Source organism: Pecten maximus, chromosome 11 (assembly GCF_902652985.1).
Source record: "Pecten maximus chromosome 11, xPecMax1.1, whole genome shotgun sequence".
NCBI classification, from domain to species: domain Eukaryota; kingdom Metazoa; phylum Mollusca; class Bivalvia; order Pectinida; family Pectinidae; genus Pecten; species Pecten maximus.
In genome coordinates this window covers 16455852-16482297 of record NC_047025.1, presented here as the reverse complement: position 1 = coordinate 16482297, position 26446 = coordinate 16455852, and the positions used below count along the sequence as shown (strand labels likewise).

At 34.6% G+C, this 26446-nt stretch overlaps 3 protein-coding genes across 5 annotated transcripts in view; 2 read left to right on the top strand and 1 right to left on the bottom strand.

The window, feature by feature from the left end:
* Nucleotides 1–14098, bottom strand: part of LOC117337438 (arp2/3 complex-activating protein rickA-like) — a 28117-nt gene extending 14019 nt beyond the window's left edge. Inside the window, exons 1-5 of one of the 2 annotated variants that reach the window (XM_033898423.1) lie at nt 13967–14098; nt 8427–8897; nt 5520–5624; nt 4392–4517; nt 2517–2653 (exon numbers count right to left, since the gene is read on the bottom strand). In XM_033898423.1, coding sequence (XP_033754314.1) covers nt 2517–2653; nt 4392–4517; nt 5520–5624; nt 8427–8895 — 837 coding nt within the window. In that variant the 5' untranslated portion in view covers nt 8896–8897; nt 13967–14098. Of the gene's footprint in view, nt 1–2516; nt 2654–4391; nt 4518–5519; nt 5625–8426; nt 8898–13270; nt 13391–13966 lie in introns of those variants that run through there. The other variant, XM_033898422.1, reaches the window with a different exon arrangement.
* LOC117337439 lies at nt 6268–7590 on the top strand. 2 transcript variants are annotated; one of them, XM_033898424.1, is made up of 3 exons: nt 6268–6770; nt 6952–7061; nt 7255–7590. In XM_033898424.1, exons 1-3 carry the CDS (start codon nt 6704–6706, stop codon nt 7567–7569), a joined length of 492 nt encoding a protein of 163 aa, XP_033754315.1. In that variant the 5' UTR covers nt 6268–6703; the 3' UTR covers nt 7570–7590. The 2 variants fall into 2 exon arrangements, with proteins under 2 accessions (XP_033754315.1, XP_033754316.1); XM_033898425.1 differs by having other exon boundaries at nt 6268–6774.
* A 7200-nt stretch (nt 14099–21298) lies between the features above and the next one.
* The window catches only part of LOC117337911 (probable arginine--tRNA ligase, mitochondrial), a 42945-nt gene continuing 37797 nt past the window's right edge, over nt 21299–26446 (top strand). The window contains exons 1-5 of the mRNA XM_033899054.1: nt 21299–21579; nt 22066–22157; nt 22549–22651; nt 22775–22872; nt 26224–26318. Coding sequence (XP_033754945.1) covers nt 26236–26318 — 83 coding nt within the window. The 5' untranslated portion in view covers nt 21299–21579; nt 22066–22157; nt 22549–22651; nt 22775–22872; nt 26224–26235. The remainder of the gene's footprint in view (nt 21580–22065; nt 22158–22548; nt 22652–22774; nt 22873–26223; nt 26319–26446) is intronic.

Here is a 26446-nt window from a genome sequence, read left to right as displayed (position 1 = left end):
AATTACAAGAAGTATATGACTAACACATTGAAACCATATTTACACAGGTTTTTGAGTGATTCTAGTTCAGGGATGAGTGGTTCTCATTTGGCACTCGTCCCCTTGCTTTAAAAAATATTTTTCTTGCCCTGCTTTAATTCCCTAGGGTGTGATATCTCTTTAATTCCCTAGGGTGTGATATCTCTTTCACCCCCTTGGGTGTGATATCTCTTTCATCCCTATGGTGTGATATCTCCTTAATCCCCTCGGGTGTGATATCTCTTTAATCCCCTAGGGTGTGATATCTCCTTAATCCCCTCGGGTGTGATATCTCTTTAATCCCCTTGGGTGTGATATAATTTAATCCTCTAGGGTGTGATATCTCTTTCACCCCCTTGGGTGTGATATCTCTTTCATCCCTAGGGTGTGATATCTCCTTAATCCCCTAGGGTGTGATATCTCTTTAATCCCCTAGGGTGTGATATATCTTTAATCCCCTAAGGTGTTATCACTTTAATCCCCTAGGGTGTGATATCTCTTTCATCCCTAGGGTGTGATATCTCCTTAATCCCCTTGGGTGTGATATATCTTTAATCCCCTAAGGTGTTATCACTTTAATCCCCTAGGGTGTGATATCTCTTTCATCCCTAGGGTGTGATATCTCCTTAATCCCCTAGGGTGTGATATATCTTTAATCCCCTAAGGTGTTATCACTTTAATCCCCTAGGGTGTGATATCTCTTTCATCTCTAGGGTGTGATATTTCTTTAATCCCCTAGTGTGTGATATCTCTTTAATCCCCTAGGGTGTGAAATATCTTTAATCCCCTAAGGTGTGATCACTTTAATCCCTAGGGCGTGATATTTCTTTCATCCCCTCGGGTGTGATATATCATTCACCCCCTAGGTTAATCACTCTTCAGGCTTTGTTTAATGTTCAGAGTGAGTCGCAACATTTATAACATGCATCAAACAGGTTTCTTGTCTTCACACAAATAATCACAAAAAATCAATTCATTAAGACACTAAACAACACAATCAAGTGATACATTATTGGTTAAAGGTGAAAGCTACTCTAAACAAACTTGTAAACACCAATTATCAATGGTCTTTTAGAAACGGTCATTTTTAGATGTAAGAAAACTAAAGTACAAACTTACTGAACTTACTATAACATCACATGAAACTTGTTTGAGAAACACTTAATTGTTTGCAAACTTTATTCAAATTTAAGGTATAACCTACATTTGTACTTTAATGTATGATTTTTATGTATGATAACTAGTTTATAGACTTATTACACCTGAACAGTGAAGATAAATTGGTATTTATTCTGAGATAGTTGTTTACACTTGAAGAGTGAAGACAAATTGGTATTAATTCTGAGATAGTTGTTTACACCTGAAGAGTGAAGATAAATTGGTATTAATTCTGAGATAGTTGTTTACACCTGAAGAGCGAAGATAAATTGGTATTAATTCTGAGATAGTTGTTTACACCTGAAGAGTGAAGATAAATTGGTATTAATTCTGAGATAGTTGTTTACACCTGAAGAGTGAAGATAAATTGGTATTAATTCTGAGATAGTTGTTTACACCTGAAGAGTGAAGATAAATTGTTATTAATTCTGAGATAGTTGTTTACACCTGAAGAGTGAAGATAAATTGGTATTAATTCTGAGATAGTTGTTTTCACCTGAAGAGCGAAGATAAATTGGCATTAATTCTGAGATAGTTGTCTACACCTGAGGAGTGAAGATAAATTGGTATTAATTCTGAGATAGTTGTTTACACCTGAAGAGTGAAGATAAATTGGTATTAATTCTGATAGTTGTTTACACCTGAAGAGCGAAGATAAATTGGTATTAATTCTGAGATAGTTGTTTACACCTGAAGAGTGAAGATAAGTTGGTATTAATTCTGAGATAGTTGTTTACACCTGAAGAATGAAGACAAATTGGTATTTATTCTGAGATAGCTGTTAACTTCTCATTATGTTGACTACAAATGAAAGCAGATGTATTTTTTACCAGTATGATATATTTTTATGTTAACTGTGTCTTGTAGGTCAACACTTTACCAGATACTAATTCCTTTTAATGTATAACTAGATGTTTTAATAGATGTTTACAAGATAATTGATATATTAAAAGATGTTTTAGATGTTTGATTGCGAATTAATAAGCAACACTGGATTAAAATATTTCCTTATTATTATATTTGATTGATTAGTATTACTGTTTTTATCTTGACAAGGGGCCAACATATAAACATGGACACAAAGTGAGAAGAGCCTATTGCAGGACAATTAAACAGCATTTGTTAGTATTTATTTTTACTAAACTGCAATAGACAATAGTGGGTTTATTACCAGGCAATGACTTAATGCCAGATAAATACATTATTACATACTTTCAGGGAGTTAAGATTAACAAGGACACGGTTGACCTTTAATATCTTGTAATAATCCATACATGCAGGACAAGTTTCACATGCATCATGTCATTGATATCCTCTAGAAGGATAAAACACATCTGTACCTTTTCCTGCATGTGTGGGTATTGCCAGTTCTGTCTGCGAAGAAGCAAGATGTCTTTGAGGTTGATTTCTACTACACTATCCAGGGTGTTCCGTGTGATGGCCTCTTGGATGCAATCAAAGCAATTGTCCATCAGCCCTGAACAGATAGCATTTGAGGATGAGATATAAAGGTCATTGAATGATTCAATCATCTTAGAAATGAAACAGTGGGATGTCAATGAATGGGTCCGTTGTCATAGCAATATAACAGTGGGACGACATTGAATGGTTCAGTTGTCATAGCAATACAACAGTAGGATGTCAAATGGTTCAGTTGTCATAGCAATATAACAGTGGGACGTCAATGAATGGTTCAGTTGTCATAGCAATACAACAGTGGGACATCAATGAATTGTTCAGTTGTCATAGCAATATAACAGTGGGACATCAATGAATGGTTCAGTTGTCATAGCAATACAACAGTGGGATGTCATTTAATGGTTCAGTTGTCTTAGCAATATAATATTGGGACATCATTAAATGGTTCAATTGTCATAGCAATATAGTAGTGAGACGTCATGGAATGATCAGTTGTCAGATATACAACAGTGGGACATCATCAAATGGTTTAGTAGCTATATATATAGTCATAGCAATATAATGGTGGGTATTTTCCAAATGGTTTAAATGTCATGATGTAGGGAAATCTAGTTTTCATGCTTGAATGATTACACTTTATTATGGTTGTATTAATTACAGTTTCTACAGCTAACAAGGCATCGCAAACGATACAAATCCCCTCGCGTGCTAACACATGAACTCTAACGCAAAATGGGGGGGGTGGGGTTATTGCAGGACATTGAAATAACATCAGTTGTCATTTGCACTGAACTGCAATAGACATGACCTTAACCTTGACCTTGGCACCCTGAAACACGAACTCGTTCGAGGTATTCCCATGCTGGACCCATATATGAAGTTTGGTCAGGATCCGTTCAAAAATGAAGTTGCAAGAGCGCTGACAAAGATTTTCTATAAATAGTAACGGTGACCTTGACCTTGGCACCCTGAAACACGAACTCGTTCGAGGTATTCCCATGCTGGACCCATACATAAAGTTTGGTCAGGATCCGTTCAGAAATGAAGTTGCAAGAGTGCTGACAAAGATTTTCGATAAATAGTAACGGTGACCTTGACCTGGACCTTGGCACCCTGTAACACGAACTCGTTCGAGGTATTCCCATGCTGGACCCATATATGAAGTTTGGTCAGGATCCGTTCAGAAATGAAGTTGCAAGAGTGCTGACAAAGATTTTCTATAAATAGTAACAGTGACCTTGACCTTTGCACCCTGAAACACGAACTCGTTCGAGGTATTCCCATGCTGGACCCATATATGAAGTTTGGTCAGAATCCGTTCAAAAATGAAGTCGCAAGAGCGCTGACAAAAAGTTAACATACGTACGTATGTACGTACGTACGAACGGAACGCTATATCCCCTCCCCGACATTCGTCTGCACCCTGTAACACGAACTCGTTCGAGGTATTCCCATGCTGGACCCATATATGAAGTTTGGTCAGAATCCCTTCAAAAATGAAGTCGCAAGAGCGCTGACAAAAAGTGAACATACGTACGTACGTACAAACGGAGCGCTATATCCCCTCCCCGACTTTCGTCGCGAGGGGATAATAACATGGGTACACAAATTTGACAATGTACTTCAGTTTGAGTATGATTACACTTCAATGACATTACATGATAGAAGAAACATGTTGGGGAACTATTTTCATTATCAACTGAACAAAGAAGAATCTAAAGTAATCTTACAACAAACATCAATATTTAAGGAATTCCTTCAGAATTAAACATTGGCATCATATATATGTGCTGTACCTTTGTTTTTATCATCGATCTGAGCTCCATTTTTACTGATGAAATCTCGAAACTGAAGGGTACATTGTAAGGATAGACTGTCATCAAGGAGTCGTTCAACATAATTCATCAGTTCCATCTCTAGTGCTGAAAATGTTAACACAGTATTATACAGTAGAATACTAAGATACTGTAATACAACTTATCTATGCTGAAGACAGAAGTATCATTCAGCATAATAAGTATGTATTGTATCATATACGTTAATATATAAAGACATTGCAACTTTCCAAGATTTTATTGATAAAATATTCAAACTCCCAATATTTTTATTCATAATAAACAGTTCTTTACAAAGTCGAACCTTTCATTCAGATTTATGAACTACACACACTAAATTCATCCTCATATATACAAACAACTTTTAAACAAACGCTCTCACCTGATTCATAAAAAATTACGATGCAAGTCCATGATTAATCAACAATACTTAACAAAGTCCAAACTCACTTTCTTATCCAAAAACAAAGCTTCTTAAACAGAAGCCAAGAGTCCAACATGAATACAAGATAATATCACTGGATTGTAAGCTCCATTAGAGGTCCAGATCAGGACATTACAATTATCATATATCACCATGTGTAATACATAGAGGTTACACAACGAGTGGTTGTTGGATATGGAATTTATTTCACACGAGTAAGTTATTTTTTAAAAGTTACAAAAGACACTAGCTTTAGCGAGTGTTTTTTGCAACTTTTAAAAAATAACTTACAAGTGTGAAATAAATTCCATATCCAACAATTTCGAGTCGTGTGACCTGTTTCTACCACAATCATATCGGCTTGAATCAAAGGGAAACGTGGCCAAGTATAATTTCGCATATGCAAATAAAGTGTACCGGTGACGTCCGGGACCCGGTGATGTGACGTCATTAGATTATTGATGACGTCAATAACAATTGCAGCTTGGGTCAAAGTTCACCGTGTTAGCCAATCAAAATGCGTACAGAGTTTATACCACGTGTGGTATAAACAGATTGTTAATCAACAGCTGTAATGATTAACTGATGGTCTGGGAGTTGAATAACACAGGGTATTGTGGTAGAAATGTATGTAGCCCAACATATACATTATATCCCATCTATACCTTCATAGTTTGGTGGTATTAATGATTTGACTCTCAAGGGTGGAGGCCTTGTTAGTTTGTTTCCTCGAGGGGCCCTTTTCTTCACAACCTGTGACATAGCTTCATCTGAAATTTAAATTGAAATTTTCATTAATATTACAAAAGATTTCTGTACATATGCATCAACTTTACATATGAATTAAGAAAGTTTCAAGCACTAATTTTATAAGTGTTTGTGTTGCGTATTGGCGATCTATCTAACAGCTGATCCTGAATCATCCTGTAAAACATTTTCACAGATACAGGTCAATATCACTAACGCTGTATACACTGTTTATATGTATATGGCTGGAAGTCGAAATATAAGTCAAACTTTAATTGCCTTTTGTAAGCACTTCTGACATGTTCGCACAAAAAAGGCAAAATGATAAGTGCCTAGACTGTGGTTTGCAACACATCCAACTCTATTATCAAATTTGACTTAATGGCAAAAGTCTCATTGATTAGGTCAGAGGCAGAATGAAAAGTCAAGAGTAATCAACGTTGGTATGACAGCTGCAGCCTGTCATTTCAAATGTACATACACTTCAATGAAATACAGAAGTACTGCAGTGGGAGTCAAATTTTGGTCAAGAGACACAGTAAGTTTAATTCTGTTGTATCACATTCCATCATCATATAAAATATACCTATAAGCTACCTACCTAAATTTGCTAGCTCCAGCTGGCGAAAAATTCAACATATATGCATTGACAAACTTATGCAGTGTTCGAAAGTAAAGGTGGTCCGATGGCCCGAGGCCACAGAAAATCTGATCGGTCTATGTAAAAATTCATTGTGTTGGACCGATTGGCTATGCAATTTTTCAGTCTTGATATTAAATTTTCCTCATGACACATAACAAAATCTTTCCTTGTCTTTTGACTAATGATCCAGTAATAAATGAGCTCAAAATAAAAGTAAATCTTCCGAGAAAAGCGCGTCAGCAGGGTGTATTTGCTTCAAGCGTCTGAGTGATTTGACACCGAACGATGCAAGCGTTTGCATGACGCAGTTATTCAAAACAACATGGCGCACATGTTAAAGTATTATGAAGGTGCTAAACCAAATACGAAGCGAAAACATTCCTCTGCTTATTCCTCGGCGACACAGTTACATGCTAAACGAAAGGCATATGACGACAACACCAGAGAAAGGACTTTTCAATGCCACTGGCTTGTTCTGTTGGAAGAGACTGGTTATGTTACGAGGTCGAGGACAACGTGATGAAATGTAGGTACTGTTGTGATTTGATTTTGAACTTGATTATTTCTTGTAGATATTTTATGCTTTAATTTGATTATTATCTGATGAATGAATATTAAACCATGATTTGGAGTTTCTTGTCAGAATTTGAGAAATGTCTACATACTCTGTGATTCATGTATTATTTATCCTATCATTTATCTGTTAGACAAAAGGTGCAGACTTACCATTGAGGCAATGACTGACGTAATGATCGTAAAGTCGCTCACTTCTTCTGTTGAACAATTTGACCCAGAAGATGCCATTAACAGGTTTTTGGTTAGTTTAATACCTTTTAGTTTAAAGTCACTTCAATTGAAAGTGTTTCAAAGTCCTTTAAAACAATAACATTAATTATGCATAGTGCATTATAGCATACTAGTTCATATCAGCCTCTCAAGATAACTTCAGAAGGCTTATTATTAACTAATTAATATTATTTTAACCAACACTGCAAGTTTGCATTAAACAGATGAAAACACCATCTGGAGGGATGAGGAGACCAGAATTTGAGAGGTCTGCACTAAAGGCAGCATCAACTTCAAAGGAAATAGAGGGTGAAGCTGTGATAGAAGGAGATGGACAAGCAGAAGCTGAAATAGATCATCAGATGGAGTCCGATTCAGAGGATGTTGATTCAGATGTTGAGGGGGATTTTGAGCCAGGCTTTGATAATATGGGTGACACATTCACCAAAGTGTTAAAGGAAGCGGCTGCGGTTGAGCTTGAGCACGAAACGGTCAAAGAAATAAAATTTAAAAAAGAACTGATTAACAATCGCAAATAAAAATCTTATTAACAATTACAATTGATTCTCATTTTTTTATTTCATTAACGACATTGCACTTATTTCACAATAAGTTTAACGACTATCACTCTGCTACTAAAAAGCATGTTGTAAAAAATGGGTCTATGGAAAAATTACTTGGGCTATGGAATTTCAGTTTTCTGTAGACCTATTGTCTATGGAGAATTCAGAGTTACTTTCAGACACTGTTATGTATGGAAATTTTTCTTGGTTTTGCTTGTATAAAAGGACAAAATAAAGACGTGGAAGTTCTGATGACAGTCTGAAGATTACAGCGCTGTTAATAACAGGGCCAGAAGGCCTAGGCCTTTTCAAAGATCTCTAACAAAGAAACTAAGTCCATAAGGGTGTGGAAAGACCCAAGGACCATTTTTTACAACAAGATTGTGTTGATCTTCTGATGCCCAGCAATATGCTATATATATGGTTATGAGGTGGGGATCTCAATGGTTTCAAAAATATAACCAAGAAACATTCAATAAGTCCCTAGGGGTGGAGAAAGACCTCAAGGCTTATTTTGCCCAACAATGCCATATAAAGGATTTAAGTCCCTAGGGGTGAGGAAGACCCAGGGCCTAATTTTACAACATGAACATGCTTATCTTTTGATGCCCAGCAATACTATATATAGTTACAGGGTGGGGATCTCAACAGCTTCAAAAATATCACCAAGAAACTAAGTCTCTTGGGATGGGGAAAGACCCCAGGCCCGAGGGCCTATTTTACACTATTTATATTTATAGCTTTTTGAATCCCCACCACCTAGGGATGCTTCCAGTCAAATTAGGTTAAATTCCCAGGTTGTGATATCCCTGTCCACAGTACAGGTCACTTACCTAAATTTCTTTTCACTTCATCAGGAGTTGAAGTCACTATGCTATTTGAGTTGACATCCATCCGGTCTTTCTCACAGTTTATGTTACTAGATTGATGATTGTGGCTGATGTCATTTAAGGAAGAAATCAAATTGGAGGTTGCTTCCTCCAACAACACTTTACTATAGCTAATTGGAATGTGACTAATACCCGTTATCACAACATCATCTTCACAACACAGTGTATCATTTGACAAGTCAGTGCACCTTTCATTCCTGGGTAGGTCATTACAGAAATTATCCTTAGACAGAATGTTTTCAGAATCAGAGGTCATCAAGGAATTCTGCAGGTTGCTACAATTTTTATTGATAACATTCTGAAGATTGGAGATGTTTGTCATCCCTGGTTGTTTTCGTGGTTGCGGCTTTTGAAGTCGTGACAATTTTGGTGCCTTCCTTGTAAGGGAACATCTTTGCTGTGGAACCTCCATGTCTGAAATGTATAATAGACCAACAAAATACATTAAATGTAGAAGTAATTTGATGAATAATTGCATATGTCCCTTACCGGCCCCCATTAAGGTAACAGTGATCTTAACCCTGGACCAAGAAACCCTGAAAATCGAACTTGAGCTGTAGCTACTCAGCTGTAGCTACTGCTTATTCATACTGAAATTACATACCATTTCTCACCAACATACCTTGAAGCATGGCTGAGAAAAGCGCAAAAAACTGAAGACAGATAAACAGATGGATGAAAGGACAGATGGATGGACAAACACCTATAGTCCCCCCAAGTTTCACCAGTAGGCGACTAATAATATAAACCTATAATGTCACCATCTCCCATCCAGTGCCCTCTATATACAAATATCAAATAGCATGAATCAGTATTTCTGTCATTCAAGAAAGGGAAAAAAATAAGGGTTCTAAATTTCATTTATGATATTTGCAAGATTTTTTTTCAAGGATTTACATCTCCAACAAAGAACAATTATGATTGAACTGAAAACATGTTTTTAATGAATTTTTGTTGCGAAGTTAAATACTTGTATTCTTGCAACACAAGTTTTAGCTAAAAATAATATTCATTATCACTCGTTACATGTTGTGAAATTATTCAATAAAGTCAGCAAATAATAGTGTTTGTATATTGATATCAGGTATAACAGAACATATTAAACAGTTTCATTGACTCTTCCAGTCAGCATAAATCAATTCCTGTTACTTGTGTCTCATATTTTTTAAAGATATCTAAGCCACAATTGCAATATATCCTTTGTTTACAACCCTATAAAGCTATAACTATCAGCATACAAAAAAACGATCCCCTTGGTTCAAGTTTGTTCGTAAGAGGGATTTGTTTGCAAGTTCTAATTTTTTGTAGGCTTTGAAAGTTTGAATTAAACCAGCAATATCTTGTTTCAGGACTGATATATAGAAATTAAATGGGGCCTTCAGTTTGTTTGTTTATGTCCAACACCTACATGAATGTATAGCTACAGTTACATTTCTTTTTACCCTCTGGGCTTAGACCCAGTGTTGTATGTATATATATGTCATCACAATAATGGTCAGTTCATAGAACAGCTAGCTAAGGTATACCTATTATCTAATATGTTGTCCAGTAAAGACTAAATCACCCTTTGGTGTCAAATCATTATCCAGTATATATATATCTATCATCTATGCATACAATACAATGCATACAATAGTATTTCCTGTAGATTTTGATTGTGACCCTGTATTGGACAATGGACATGTTAGTTTTACCATGTAACATGAAGCTATTGTATACCTACTAATTTACTTATTTTGTGGACTTTAGACACATAATCCGTGGTAATGGGACCATGTCATTCAAGTTTATCTGGTATATGTAAACCATGGTTATCTTGTGAAATTTATCCGATTACGTAACTGTACCGCAGCTTTTATAGTAGTACTGTCATATGCATGGAAACATCTACCCCAGGGTGCGAAAAAAGCACTTGTCCTGGACGAGTTAAATTAGGCTGGGGACGAGTGAATGTCGTCTTGCACTTGTCCCTGGTGAAGAGTAAATTTTAAAAGAAAATACAAAATAAAACATGTTTATAAATATTGTCTTTAACATTTATTCCATGAAATCTATAGAATTTTCTAAACAAATCAGAATTAAATCATACCTAAAATAAGTTCCATCGAGCAATTAGCCCTTTCTCCGTGATCGCTCTGCAGAAGGCAGCGTAGACTACGTGATACTGATGTGTTTATGTGATCAAGAAGGGCGAGACTAATAAAGGTAAATGACAGAAATAAATCCGGACCCGGTATCATATCAATCACAAAGATTTTTAAAGGCACTGAGAATGACATTATTTGAACACCAGAGACTAGTCGACAAATAAATTATAAGTAACCCACTTACCTGGTGACACTTGTCCTTGTTGCGGTTAACCTCCCCCCTCTTTATATTTATATACTCTGTTAATCGCCCTGCATACCTTGTGTATCCAAGTTCAAGTGAAGCACCCCGCTGAAGGACCCACCCACCTGAACTGACGTTGGCTCTACCTTCCTTATTTAATCTATACACTTTTATGTCATTTTTGTGTATTCTAATTATATACCTTATATAAAAAGTATCACATGCGAATACATGATTAAAATTTATTTAAAATTAAGTCCGGAAAAAGGTTATACTGCTTAGAACCAAATTGTCACTTCCTGTTAGGCCTATGTCACTTTGGCGAAGCGAACGATACTCGTTTTTTATGAAAGGTTCACAAAACTGCAGTTCAAATTGTATGATTACAAGAAGTATTGATTATCACATTGAAAACATATTTACACAGGTTTTGTGTGTTTTTGTTTGTTTGTTTTTTTTTTTAATTAAAAATTAGAAGTCAGAAGGACGAGTGATTCTAGTTCAGGGAAGAGTGGTTGTCATTTGGCACTCGTCCCCTTGGACGAGTACTTTCAAAAATATTTTTCTCGCCCTGTACCCCCTTTAATTTACCCTCCATAATAAACACAAGAGTATTGTCATTGGTACAAAGATCGCCTCTCATTGTTTATCAGTATACCTCAAACTTGGTGGTGAGATCACCAAATGGAATTTATATTGCAAACATGTATACATACGAATATTTTAAGCAAAACAAATGTTGCAATTAATATTCAAAGGTAAATTAGACCGAGTGCAAAAAAGCATTGAAATTATTATTATTATGAAACATATTTGACCCCATAATGTTTCAAAAAGAAAAAAACATGTTTTTTTCAAAAGATTAATCAACTCCAAAAGCAAGCGTGAAAGCAAGTATTACAGCCCTTGTACAATTAATATTAAAATTAAATACAAAAAGTAAGATTACCATACAAGGAGACATCATCTACAATCATGTTGTACATTTTAATAGCTATTCAATATCAGCATTTGAAGCAATAAAGTTGTGTCAATATAATATATATATATATATATATGTACAGCAGATGTGTCTGCTTCACATAGACCTTTAAAAAATTATCTTTGTATTTTAAATTCAGCAAATTATGATTATATCTTGGTAAAGTATTGGAAAAACATTTTTTAATTTAGGGCTAGTCATATAGAAGAAATTAATGCAGAAATCCATTGAAGAAAAAAATCATGATGGGAATGAGTCTGGCTATCTATAATTCATCCAGAGGAGATAATTGTCAAGAGCTAGACTTTCTCAAGTTTGAATCGATAATAAAGGAATTTAACAACATACATTAAGCAGTGAGTATGTAACAGGATTGCTATGAGAATGAAATATGTTTTGCAAACACTTTGGCATATATCTATTTACAGTGTGAAAGGATTCTGTCATGACTAAATTATTCATAAATTCTGTTCACCTTACCTTAGAGCACTTAAATATCATATTGTATATCATGGTTATAAAAATGGTGACCTGTATGGTGTTTACTATCAACAAAGGTCAAAAGTGTGGGGGGGAATCCAAGCACTTGGAAGTTGGAGAAAAAGAATTAAAAAGTTAAAACTTTTAACAATTCAATTCCAATAAGAATCTGCAGAAACATTAAACAATAAAAAATCATATTTTACCACCAAATGAATAATATTGTGTTTAAATTATAATACAATGGAACCTGCTATCAATAATAACATTTACTTATATATATAATTAGTTATAAAAAATCCATACCCACTTACCCTACATTTTTTGCTCCCAGGACACTTAATAAACATATTTGTATGGCCAAAAGTAAACATGGAGAGTTAACTATGCTATACTAATTATAATGATGGACCCAACAGTTAGGCCAATACTATTAGAAAAGAAGTGGGCAATTTTAACTTTGTAGTGCTCAGCTTCATGGTGATTGTCTTCAATCACAATTAGACTTATGTAGGTCATGATCAGTACACCCATCCCACACTTGTGAAATAGCATGAGACAGCAGGTGGTCGTACTACAGTGCACAAGACCAGACAGTACACAGACCAGACAGTAACCCCCGCCCCCCTACTAACTTATTGTAGAACCCAGTAGCATGCAGCTGTTGCAGCATGTTTCAATCGTCGCATGTCTGCACGTTATTCAAAATCGAGACATAAACTGAAGAATGTAAGATTGTTTTATGCCTTCGTTGCAGTAATATTGAAATCAACACTATTTTCATGGGTGTTACATATGGCGGGAACGGTCCGCGTATCAACAGAAGATAATCTTCATGCACGTAAATAAAAATATTAAAGATAACAGCAGGCTACTTCTACAATTACGAATTCTTACAGTTTGAAAAGCGTATCATTATTTATTTTTCCTATTGTCAAATGCTTATTATTATTATACAAATTACATGAAATGTGCAAACTTGCAAGTTCCTCACCTTCCTCCATTCGTGGGTTGTGTCGGTAGCAGATGATGGAAATGGACTACGCATGCTAAACACCGAAACGGCTTCGGTGTGTATAGTTTCCGGAAGTTTTACATACGCAAAAAAATTATATGCTTATATGGGTTGATCAGATAAGCTAACTAAGTAGTCTATTTTTCACATAATTTGCTTTTTCTTGAAATTAGAACTAAACAGTTTAATGCATACAACTATTACTATTAGTATAGGTCTAACTTGCCCGAGTTTCCTGTGGCCCTGACACCAGACATGACCAGTGTCAGAGCCAGAGGAAACTCGGGCTAACGTCTCTCCTGTTGTGTAAATTTTAAATTTACTAGAAACAAAAAGATAAGAATTAAATCAACGTGTTAAATCCTCCACCATTATTTGAAAGAATTTCATATTTCGGATATAGCCGGATATATATCAGTTACATTTATATTTTAATAAAAATTGTGAACAAACACTTAGGCCTATCTTAATTTCCCCTAAAGTAATTGGACCAGCAGTATGATATACCTGGAACAAAACATCCGTCAGTTTGAATTTTATTTAAAATTGATAACAATAATACTTTCAGATCTGTATATTGTAAAATTTTTATAACCTTTAGAGTACAGATTAACATTTTTTTTAAAGAATGAAAAAGTTATATCAGATAAACTAGATGATAAACTGTAATCTTACCTTCTGTATATTTACGGAGTAAACTGTGGATGTCAGTACCATGTAGTCGTTGTTATGGCTTACCTATAAATGTATTGGTATTTAAATACACTTCTGTTGCGATCACGTGGCTACCGAAGCGACCACGCTTGAATTTTGACACCTGGAAGTGACCATGAGGTGTCTTCTCACTTAGCCAGGTTTGTTCTCCTTTCTCCCACTTTTTGTGGATCAAAAGAATTATATAAACACCTGGGAACAATGGCAACGCCAATTATAGTCTGTTCTGGGAATGTGCATATGTACAGCTAGATATTTACCTGTGTTATCACATTATCAAGTCATACTACATGAACTATATAGATCAACTTTCTTTCCGTATTCAATCTCTTTACAAAAGTTCAATGTATAGAGAAACATATTTACAACATTCAACAAATATAATATCTAAGGAGGACAAATTATATAACTTTTTTAAACACAATATATACCTTTTATTATATTAAAGGTGGTTGTCAATGTTTCTGTATTGTATATATATTTTATTTATTTATTTATTTTTTAATATTTCTATTTATTTATTTTTGTAATAATGATATTTTCCGGATTCAACTAACCAGTTCAATTTCAGAGCATAACACAAAATTCTGAAGCATATGACAATCATAATATTAGGAGAAAAAAGATAGTATAATTCAATACTTGTATGTATACAGATAATACACTTATACTGAACATTTACATCATTGTACGTGATATGTGCTTGAAGTGAAAATGCTAAAGTAAAAAGCATACTTATAATATTTAACACTAGACATTGGCTGATTAAAAATTAAACAAAACACAATTATCTAATAATAATTAGCAGTTAATAGTACTTGTTTACATGTATAAAAGGAATACATATACCCTTAGCACTGGACAATGGATGATAGATTATTCATAAAATTTTAATATGCATACACAACTAATAAAATAGCCGTTATTATTTTGTCCTGGGGTCCTGTATGTATCAATTGTAGGCGATGTCCTTGTACCGGAGAAATTTCATCCGAATCTGCATTTCATTTATGATTTCAAAATATTTTATTGTCAACACAACAAGTATAAATTTACATTGAATATCGTACAGAATTGGTGTTGGCAAAAGGGATTGGACAACAGGCTCAGCCTATATTAGTCCTTTCCTATAAATTTCCAGTTTTAGGGGTATAAAGGTCAGGTATTTTGTTGGCCTAGTGATACTAGGTGTGAAAGGTAGAACAATAGGAGATAATTACAGGTAAGGCTATAGACTGCTTCATAAAACTTCAAACTTTAATGAGGATGTCATCGTGATCTATTTCTAATGAGTTATTTCTTTTATTTCAACAGACCGAAGGTCCAATTACAGAATTGATAACAAATTAATAAAATATACCATACGAGTAAATAAAATGCATAGTAAGAACAAAAGAGCAACAAAAAAAAAATCTAAAAATAAATCTCTAAGTCAAGTAAGATGTTAAAAAAAACCTGTCAGAAACATGCCCAAGGTAGTTAGAATTAATTAAGACACTACATTTTCTTACATTAATCCTGCATTTACAGGGATAAAACAGAATTGAGCTACTCAACTTAAAAACCGATATGGAACTAAAAAGTTAATTTCGCCTGCGAAATAACTACAAAGTTCAATCAAGCAGGTTATGTTTAGATTTGAATAAACATATAAAATATATGAATTTACGTCTACATTCCAGACTAGGAAAATTGAATTGTGTACACATTTGCAAGCAAGATAGACTATTACAGTTTAATTTTGATATAATGCAGAAACCTTAAAATCTGTCTCTGTATTACTTCAGCAGGGTGCACGTGTATAAGTGTTGTTTGATATGGTGACCATATTTCAGAGCAGTATTCTAACTAAATGCGTACCATACTTATATACAGAGAGCGGATAACAGATACGTTTATAAATGGCCTGCAAGTACTTTTCAAAAATCCAAACATTGGCATGGCCTTACCAACCACTTATTAAACATGTAACGAAAAGTTAAGATTTGGAGTGAGCCATACACCGAAGTCTTTAACATGTGTTTCCTTCTTGAGAGATTCACCGCGGCAAAAAGGAAAGTTTTAGAAAGACATATAACAGAGGGTAAATAATTTAAATCGTGTAGTATCTCACTAACATCACCTCATCAATGGTAGTTGGAATAGCACAAACTTCTTCACGGCAACCTTGCTTTATTTCATTAAGAAACACATCCGCTGCTAGTTTGATATAATTTATAAGTAATGGTATGCACGGAATAGATTCCATTTGGGTTCTTTTCTAATCCGTCATTTTGTAAAAAAAAAAAAAAAAAAAATTAAAAATAAAAAATAAAAAAAAAATATGTACACACAGATTTAAGTAAAAGTGATTAAAGACAATTGTACTTAATGCATTTATTCAGATTAAAAGCACAATTTAAACTTGAAACTAGAGATGAAGCTAGGTTTCATAACATATGTCGATTAAATAAAATTGGTGTAAGTATTTACCGCAAACATCTAAGATTTATTATAAGTACTACATAAATTCATTTAAATCTTGATTATAGATGATTCCTCTCTTCCCATGTCAAGCTTGTTAGACTTGTAAAACATAAAGAATTAACAAAACACCAAAATTGAATTGAAATATGACCGTTTTATTAAACGACGTAAGGATATCAATGTACATATACATTTTACATACATTGTTACATATCTACATTTTACATACATTGTTACATATCTACATTTTACATACATTGTTACATATCTACATTTTACATACATTGTTACATATATACATTTTACATACATTGTTACATATCTACATTTTACATACATTGTTACATATCTACATTTTACATACATTGTTACATATCTAAAGTTTTTAGATAAACAGTAGGTTATAAACACCAAGTCAGTCATATTCAACTTGTCATTTTCATATTTTCTTTCGTGAAAAGTAAGAACAGACTATAGCTGAAACTCACTCAGGTGTAAAATTTGACATGTTGGCCAGGTAATACAGGTAAATGAACCGACCATGACCATCGCTCTAATTGAATTGTAGTTAAATCAATCAACGCTCCAAGTGTCACACAATACACGGTCATCTGACACGACATCTGAAGATAATTGGAAATGACAATTATCTCGGTTTTAAAAAAAACCAATATTTACATAGATGGCAAATGTTACGGACATATTTACATAACGTAAAAAGCTGATATCTTAATCAATTATATTGAATCTTAAAACCACGGTCAAAATCATCAAAACATTATTCTGATTCGCATTAAACATTTTTTTATATAGATTTTTAATCTTGTGGTATTCGTTATATAAAATATTGTATTTTAGTGCCATATTATCTACATGCACAGACTTTTGTATCTAATATATGTCCGCAGTACGTATATATTTTCCTTTTTAGTGAATATATATTTGAAAAATATGATGATTTTTTTTTTTTTTTATAAAACCTAGCTGTGTCTTCTTTGTTAATTAAGGGGGTATGCTATATATGTTATCTCATGGAACCAGAGACGTGTATCGGATATACACGTCTCTGATGGAACTGAGCACGAATTTTCAACTCGCGGTCCAAAAACATGTACATGTACGTAAATTATATGTACATTTGTATGCTTTATTTGTATTTTATATTATATATTTTACGGCAAAAATAAAGAATTTCGTATGAGTGTAGTGAAGTGCGCATTAATTTTCTTATTAAGGCATGCTATTAAATTATGAAATTAACATCTGACGTTGTTCAAAATTATTTGTTCAAGGCAAAAAAAAAATCGTGTTTGTGTTACTGTACATATTCCATATCTATCTAAGTCCAGTATGATATCTCCACTTTAAATAAATATCCGAGAAAATTTCTGGATAGTGGATTTATTTATTACAGTCACGACTATTAATTGGATCACATCCAAGATCGGGTTTCTATATTTTTGTCCCATTTCAGGTATATTAGTTTCTATAATGACATTATTTTGCTGATATGCCCACACGAACTTATGTATTACATTGTATGTATAATATGAATATATGCGTATACATGTACAACATACAGTTATAGCGATGTGTTTAGGTCGGTGAGTGTAGGACAAAAGCCCCCCCCCCGGACATTAGCCCCTAGGACAAAAGCCCCTTCATTATAAATTTAGCTGGTATACTTTATATAAATCTGTACTTTTGAAAAACAAAAACTGTATATATACTGCTGTTTTTATCTCTGAAATTTGGAGAATAATTGTGTGGAAAATGAAGGTCCTTGGTTCAATGTCAGAGCTGCATTATATGTCTGTGGTTAAACATCATAATTTATTTGTTCAAACTTTATATTATTAAGTAAGCTGAACATTTCAGGAAATGTACCTTTCTTCGTAAACATATAACCATCTACACATAGTTTCACTCCACCTTTGGCAGTACGTATGATCTCCATGCTGAACAAATTGTTACTGATTACACATAATTTCTGACCTCCTAATATACCGCAAATATTGATAATCAAAGAAATGCCTACAAAAGCAATAAACATTTGATCCCTATTTGCAGTGTCTCAAATTATAACATAATAAGTACCTAACCAAACATGTTGCTCTGTGTTGTAATTTTAATTTTAGGAATGATTAAAATCAAAGAAACAATATAAAAACAATTTATACCTGTGCAAACATAGAAATTTCACTGTTGATACACATGAAGCCATTAATGATATATTTCCTTCGAGGAGAATACAACATCAATGAAAAACCTACCAAACACCTGTGTAACAGCTTATTGTTTATGTAACAGTAAAATCAATGAAAAACCTACCAAACACCTGTGTAACAGCTTATTGTTTATGTAACAGTCCAAGTAGTTGTTTACATTGCAGAAGCCACTGGTGACTGAAGTCACTTACATATATATGTAGCACTTAATATAACCACTGCTAAAACATATATTGTAATTTAAAAAAAAATGAATAAATAAAAACATAAAAAATAAAAAAAATAAATATAATTTTTTTTGTGAAGGGGCTTTTGTCCACTTTTTGATTAGTGTGAAGGGGCTAATGTCCGGGGGGGCTTTTGTCCTAGGGGCTAATGTCCGGGGGGGCTAATGTCCGGGGGGGCTTTTGTCCGTACCTCAAGGTCGATACATGGTTTTATTAACCTGAAAAAATATCAACTGAGGACGAAGTCAAAGGTTGCTATTTAACCGAAATCGGAAGGCTATTTCAATGTGTTATAATTAACCTATGAGGATGTGATGTCATCTAAAAGTATAGTGATGTGAATTTATATGTAATTTTCGATATTATTAAATTGTCATTAACTCATTTTTAATCTCGTGACTTGTGTAGGCACCAAGGCTAATAGCAGCATAGAATCGTTTAACATCCCAAATTTAGTTATACAGTGTGTAGATTCTGTAAATCTTCTGGGTATAAATATTGACCAAAACCTTAATTTGTATACCCACATCTCTAACATAAACATGTATGTAGAAAATCTACTAAACAACTAGTTGTTCTCAAACGAATCGGCAATTTTTTTTTATCTAAACAAAGCAGAATGGTCATTTTCCAATCTTTTATTCTGTCAAATTTTGATTTCTGTCCTCTGGCCTGGCACTTATGCAGCAAAAGCAGTACATAAAAAATACAGGAACGAGTCTAACGCTTTGTGGTAGATGACTGTATACAAACCACTTTTATGATATTTTGATGATCTGCAAGTTGGATTACCTATAGGCTGAATGTATTAAGTTGATAGTCAAAGAGGTTTTAAGATTTAAATCTTGTATCACATACATATATTCAAGATCTCATCATGCTTAGATTACTTGACTGCTGTGATATCTATGGTGGCAAATTTCCACAAATATGCAAAACTGTAAGATTTGTCATCATTCTCCTGCTAATCTATTTTGCAATGAAAATATAACATAAAGATAATTTTGAAAGAAAAGAAAACTAATTTTAGACTGAACAGAGATCTGACTGAATAGCCTCTTACTTATAAAATATCCCTCAATTTATAACGTCAAAGCAGAGACCTATATATAGTATATAGGTCTCTGGTCAAAGTTAGCGCAGTAGGTTAAGCAGAAGCCTTTCATCAGTGACACTAATTGACCCCAAGGGGTTAATTACAAGAGTCAATCAACCGTGACAAAGTCTGACTGCCGCCAAATTGGGTCACAGGTGAAGTCTCAAAATACCAACTTTACCTAAGTGAAATTATGTTATTTGCAAAATATTTTTCATCAGAAGTTATACAAACCCCAAACTACTAGCAACGTTCGCTAACAAATCAGTATATTTTATTTCAATTTATTTGAAAATATTTGGATGGAACTGCAGCCAATTTCTCACAATAATTGGCACTATGCTGTTGGCGGCGGCCATGGTTGTTGTATTCTAAAAATTGACTCTAGAGTTTTAGCGCTACAGTACTTTAAGTACTTTGATTAGTACTGCTTATTCTATCTTATTTTTTGTCCTTGTTCTTTATTATTATCTACCACGCTTAATGAATGTTGTTTTGCAATTATGCCACGGTCTTGTTCATCACTAGTAGTGCTTTGGTGCCATACGATCTGCTGGCTGTGTACTGTTGGTATGCAGTCTGAGTGTAGTGTTAATTGTCATCTTATGTTTAAAATTTTCCTCTTAACCTTATTTTATACTTTCTTATGCTCCATGCATTCTGTATGTATTTTCTATCGTACGAGTACTTATTCGGTCAATTATATATTGCCATGTGCTCTTAATCACCAAACATTTCTGCGTTAGATTTATGCTTCCCTTTTCAATACTATTTTTTTTTATATCTTAATTGTTACCTTACTCTGATATCCTTATCTTATGTTTGGCCAGAGTCTTGTATACACGTCTCTGGTTTGGCGTAACAACAGGTGGCCTGCTCGTTGATGCGGACACTATAACCGGTTCGTCAATTTTTAAACGTAATATTTCAAAAATATGCCTTGACGGACCTGTACATGTTAATAAGTGTTTTTCAAGGCTCGCCTGAAAACAATATAAAATCACCAGGTCGGTCTTTATTTCTTTAACGAGCATCCCTGGTCCAAATGTTTGGATCGCAAAAACGAAAACGGCAAGCCAAGTTGTCATTTATTCACGGAGCAATTAATATAGGTCTTTGAGCAATGTGATCCAGTATTTTACCTTAGATGTCAGCTATAATAATAAGATATCTTACATGTTTATCTTATATCTTATACATCTGTATGTTATATGATATCTTATATGGTAAAATACTGGATCAACATATGCATTACTCCGCAAATAAATAACAACTTGGTTCGCCATAAATTTGGCTTGCCATACTTCAGAGCAAATGTTTCTGCTTCATATATACGACTACAAATATTATTACTTATATCTTGTATCTTGTACCATATGTCACTAATTGAACTCAACTAGAGTACAAATAATCCGGATTCTTATGTACGATCGCCGTTTTGTGTATACTCGCACAACATCCGGGCTATTGTAATGGATGCGCCCATATGATACATGTGTGTCAAACAACACCTGATGAGGGATGGCTGTTTACTTGAGACGGAAGTTCGTCAGAACCGTAAGTCACTCAATGTTATAACTTAATATCGCCATTTATATTTGTAAACATCCACAGGATTGAGATAATAAATTGAACTTGAAGTGATGTTAGGAAGTGAATTATCAAGTTTGTTAAGTTATGTTACCTTGACCCACTTTCACGGTCATAATTAGTCCGAATTTTCTGACGATCTTACTACGTAGATACACAAGGCAGCTTGAAAGGCGATATTAACATCAGAACCCTTCGGATTAGGTCATAATTAGAACAGTTAAAGTAGATGAGTGAAAACTTGAAGGACATGTTTGACAGCTGTAACTTTATTTTAATAAATAAATCCCCCTCCCCCGAGCGTTTCAAATGTAGAATTGAGAGAGATAGAGAGAGACAAATCTCAATTGAAGTTGAGTATGATAATGAATGGTACATGTATACATGTTGCTGGTCCCTTTCAGTAAATGATAACATAAATAATGTCTAATGAAAATGCATTTGTGTTTGTAGTTTATCAGAGCTGTCCAAGCCAAGGATGCTGATCTTGACAAAGTAGGAAGAAAGGAAGAGATAGCACTGAAGAAAAACTTCAAATATAAAATGTGTGTTGGCATCACTTGATCTCCCACTGGTTAAGTATTGGATAGGACAGGTATTGTCCCTTGATTCGATGTATGATGATATTATTGGATTTGAGTCCAGGACCTCTGAACTCTATGATGAGGATCCAACTCAACTCAATCCAGTTACTAAATTACTATGCCCTATTTTGGTATCTGCAGACTGTAACCAACACAACATCTCTTGTATTTGATACAGACAAGGGACACAACCCTGTATAACTATTGTCTTGTATGTCTTCTTTACAAACAAGAGGACACAACTCCACATACAATTTTCAGACAACAGGACAAATCCCCAGTTATCTATCTTTGTATTTGATAGAGACAAGGTGACACAATCCCACTTACCAATCTTCCTTGTATTTGACAGACATGATGACAGCATCAGCTACAAGCCTGCATTAATAGCTGAGAAACTTGGAGTGTCCACAAAACAAATTTCATCTTTAAGCATTGATGATATCAACTATCAGGTAAAATATTGTTTACATGTCTGAACTGAATATATTGTAATTTTGTATGTTTGAAAACCACTCAGGAATTTGTTACTGCATTAACTAAAGAAATGTATATAATGGTAATTTGTTTCATTTTAGAGCACAGCGGAATCAAAAGACCCGTCACCTTGGTTATTGATCATAAAAACAAATATGGCACTGATTGGTTCACACTTTCAAAAAACTATGTATATCAGGTAAGCACTTCTTCATTATGTAACGCAGATAATGCTATAGAATTGATTACCTTTGTTATGTGACTGTTATGGGTGTGACATCATTAATTATTTACCCCTGTTATGGGTGTGACTGTGTGCCATTAAACAGTTCTATTCTCTGTCTACATTTGCCACCAGGTATGTATCAAGTATGTTTATCTACTGCTATATTTCTGTTCATACATTTGCAATACTTCTGGCAGTCGGGCAAAGCACCAGCCACATATATCAATAAAATATACATTTTATGAGGCATATTTTGATGAGAATTCATTTGTATATTTTTTTGGCCTAACTCATCAGAATAACGTGGTTAAGGTTTAATGATGAATGAATTCCTGTAGAATTATGAAATTTTTCTGAGGGGCACGTGGAAACATAATTGTCAAGTATTGCTTCTAATTAGTTTGTAGATGGTTAAAAAGGAGGAATTGGACAAAAACCATTTCAAATAACTTTCAACCAAAAAAATTCCCTTCATACTAAATGTTGGTGTCATTTCGTTAAGAAAAATTTGGTATCATTTTTATGTTGCCTCCGAAATTTTGCTGACATTTATTAGCCCACCATCATCAGATGGTGGGCTATTCAAATCGCCCTGCGTCCGTGGTCCGTCGTCCGTCCGTCCGTCCCTCCGTCCGTCCGTCCGTCCCTCCATCCGTCCGTCCCTCCGTCCGTCCGTCCGTAAACAATTCTTGTTATCGCTATTTCTCAGAAAGTGCTGAAGGGATCTTTCTCAAATTTCATATGTAGGTTCCCCTTGGTACCTAGTTATGCATATCGCATTTTGAGACCTATCGGAAAACAACATGGCCGACAGGCAGCCATCTTGGATTTTGACAATTGAAGTTTGTTATAGCTATTTCTCAGAAAGTACTGAAGGGATCTTTCTCAAATTTCAGATGTAGGTTCCCCTTGGTGTCTAGTTATGCATATTGCATTTTGAGACCAATCTGAAAACAACATGGCCGACAGGCAGCCATCTTGGATTTTGACAATTGAAGTTTGTTATCGCTATTTCTCAGAAAGTACTGAAGGGATCTTTCTCAAATTTCATATGTAGGTTCCCCTTGGTGCTTAGTTACGCATATTGCATTTTGAGACCAATCGCAAAACAACATGGCCGACAGGTAGCCATCTTGGATTTTGACAATTGAAGTTTGTTATTGCTATTTCTCAGAAAGTACTGAAGGGATCTTTCTCAAATTTCATATGTAGGTTCCCCTTGGTACCAAGTTATGCATATTGCATTTTGAGACCAATAAAAAAAAAAACATGGCCGACAGGCAGCCATCTTGGATTTTGACAATTGAAGTTTGTTATCGCTATTTCTCAGAATGCACTGACGAGATCTTTCTCACATTTCATATGTAGCATCCCCTTGGTGCCTAGTTATGCATATTGCATTTTGGGACCAATCGGAAAACAACATGGCCGACAGGCAGCCATCTTGGATTTTGACAATTGAAGTTTGTTATTGCTATTTCTCAGAAAGTACTGAAGGGATCTTTCTCAAATTTCATATGTAGGTTCCCCTTGGTACCAAGTTATGCATATTGCATTTTGAGACCAATCAAAAAAACAACATGGCCGACAGGCAGCCATCTTGGATTTTGACAATTGAAGTTTGTTATTGCTATTTCTCAGAATGCACTGACGAGATCTTTCTCACATTTCATATGTAGCATCCCCTTGGTGCCTAGTTATGCATAAAGCATTTTGGGACCAATCGGAAGACAACATGGCCGACAGGCAGCCATCTTGGATTTTGACAATTGAAGTTTGTTATTGCTATTTCTCAGAAAGTACTGAAGGGATCTTTCTCAAATTTCATATGTAGGTTCCCCTTGGTACCAAGTTATGCATATTGCATTTTGGGACCAATCGGAAAACAACATGGCCGACAGGCAGCCATCTTGGATTTTGACAATTGAAGTTTGTTATTGCTATTTCTCAGAAAGTACTGAAGGGATCTTTCTCAAATTTCATATGTAGGTTCCCCTTGGTACCAAGTTATGCATATTGCATTTTGAGACCAATCGGAAAACAACATGGCCGACAGGCAGCCATCTTGGATTTTGACAATTGAAGTTAATTATCGCTATTTCTCAGAATGTACTGAAGAGATCTTTCTCAAATTTCATATGTATGTTTCCCTTGGTGCCTAGTTATGCATATCGCATTTTGAGACCTATTGGAAAACAACATGGCCGACAGGCAGCCATCTTGGATTTTGACAATTGAAGTTTGTTATCGCTATTTCTCAGAATGTACTGAAGAGATCTTTCTCAAATTTCATATATAGGTTCCTCTTGGTGCTTAGTTATGCATATTGCTTTTTTGAGACCAAACGGAAAATAACATGGCCGACAGGCAGCCATCTTGGATTTTGACAATTGAAGTTTGTTATCGCTATTTCTCAGAATGTACTGAAGAGATCTTTCTCAAATTTCATATATAGGTTCCTCTTGGTGCTTAGTTATGCATATTGCTTTTTTGAGACCAAACGGAAAATAACATGGCCGACAGGCAGCCATCTTGGATTTTGACAATTGAAGTTTGTTATCGCTATTTCTCAGAAAGTAATGAAGGGATCGTTCTCAAACTTCATATGTAGGTTTCCCTCGGTGCCTAGTTATGCATATTGCATTTTGAGACCAGTCAGAAAACAACCTGGCCGACAGGCAGCCATCTTGTATTTTGACAATTGAAATTTGTTATCGCTATTTTACAGAAGGTACTGAAGGGATCTTTCTCAAATTTCATATGTAGGTTCCCCTTGGTCCCTGGTGTTGCATTTTGGGACCAATCCGAAAACAACATGGCCGACAGACAGCCATTATCGCTAAATCTTAAATTTTATATATAGGTTTCCCTTGTTTGAAAAGTACTAGAGGGCTGTTTCTGAATTTACACAGATTAGTAAGACTTAGAGGAAGGGAAAAGTAGAGAAAAGATCAATCTGACATGGAACCTATAAAGATCATTCAATGGTGGGCGCCAAGATCCCTCTGGGATCTCTTGTTTAGGAATCAAGTTGTTCATTGTTATTATGCATTGGAATCATCTTTTTCTTGTCAAACTTTAGTTTTGATGACTTAATTTTTACAACCACATGCCAGATCAATGTGTAACTTTGCATGTGGCTTTTTCATAATAGATTACAGATTGAGTTCAAACCCCATGTCAGTATTTAAATTTGTTTTGCTGGTTATGGTCCTTTTCACGTAGGAAACTCTCATTACACCATATAAGCTGTTTTACAGAATTTTCCCCCGCTATCCTTGGCAGATCGATTTTTAACTTGGTTGGTGTGCTTTTGTATGACAGAATACACTGAAAATGGTACGAGAACAAAAGGAGAGATATGGCACTGTGACATTATCAGAGGACACAGACAAACAAAGAGTTCTTATAGAGTACAGGTAAAAATCACCTTACAACATTTAATGTACAAGGTTAACCGTCTACTGCATCACTTTCAGAATTATTGCCTTGTTTGTGAATGAAGGGAAACATGTAAATCTTCTTAAAGCAAAGCTTTTAAAATTCA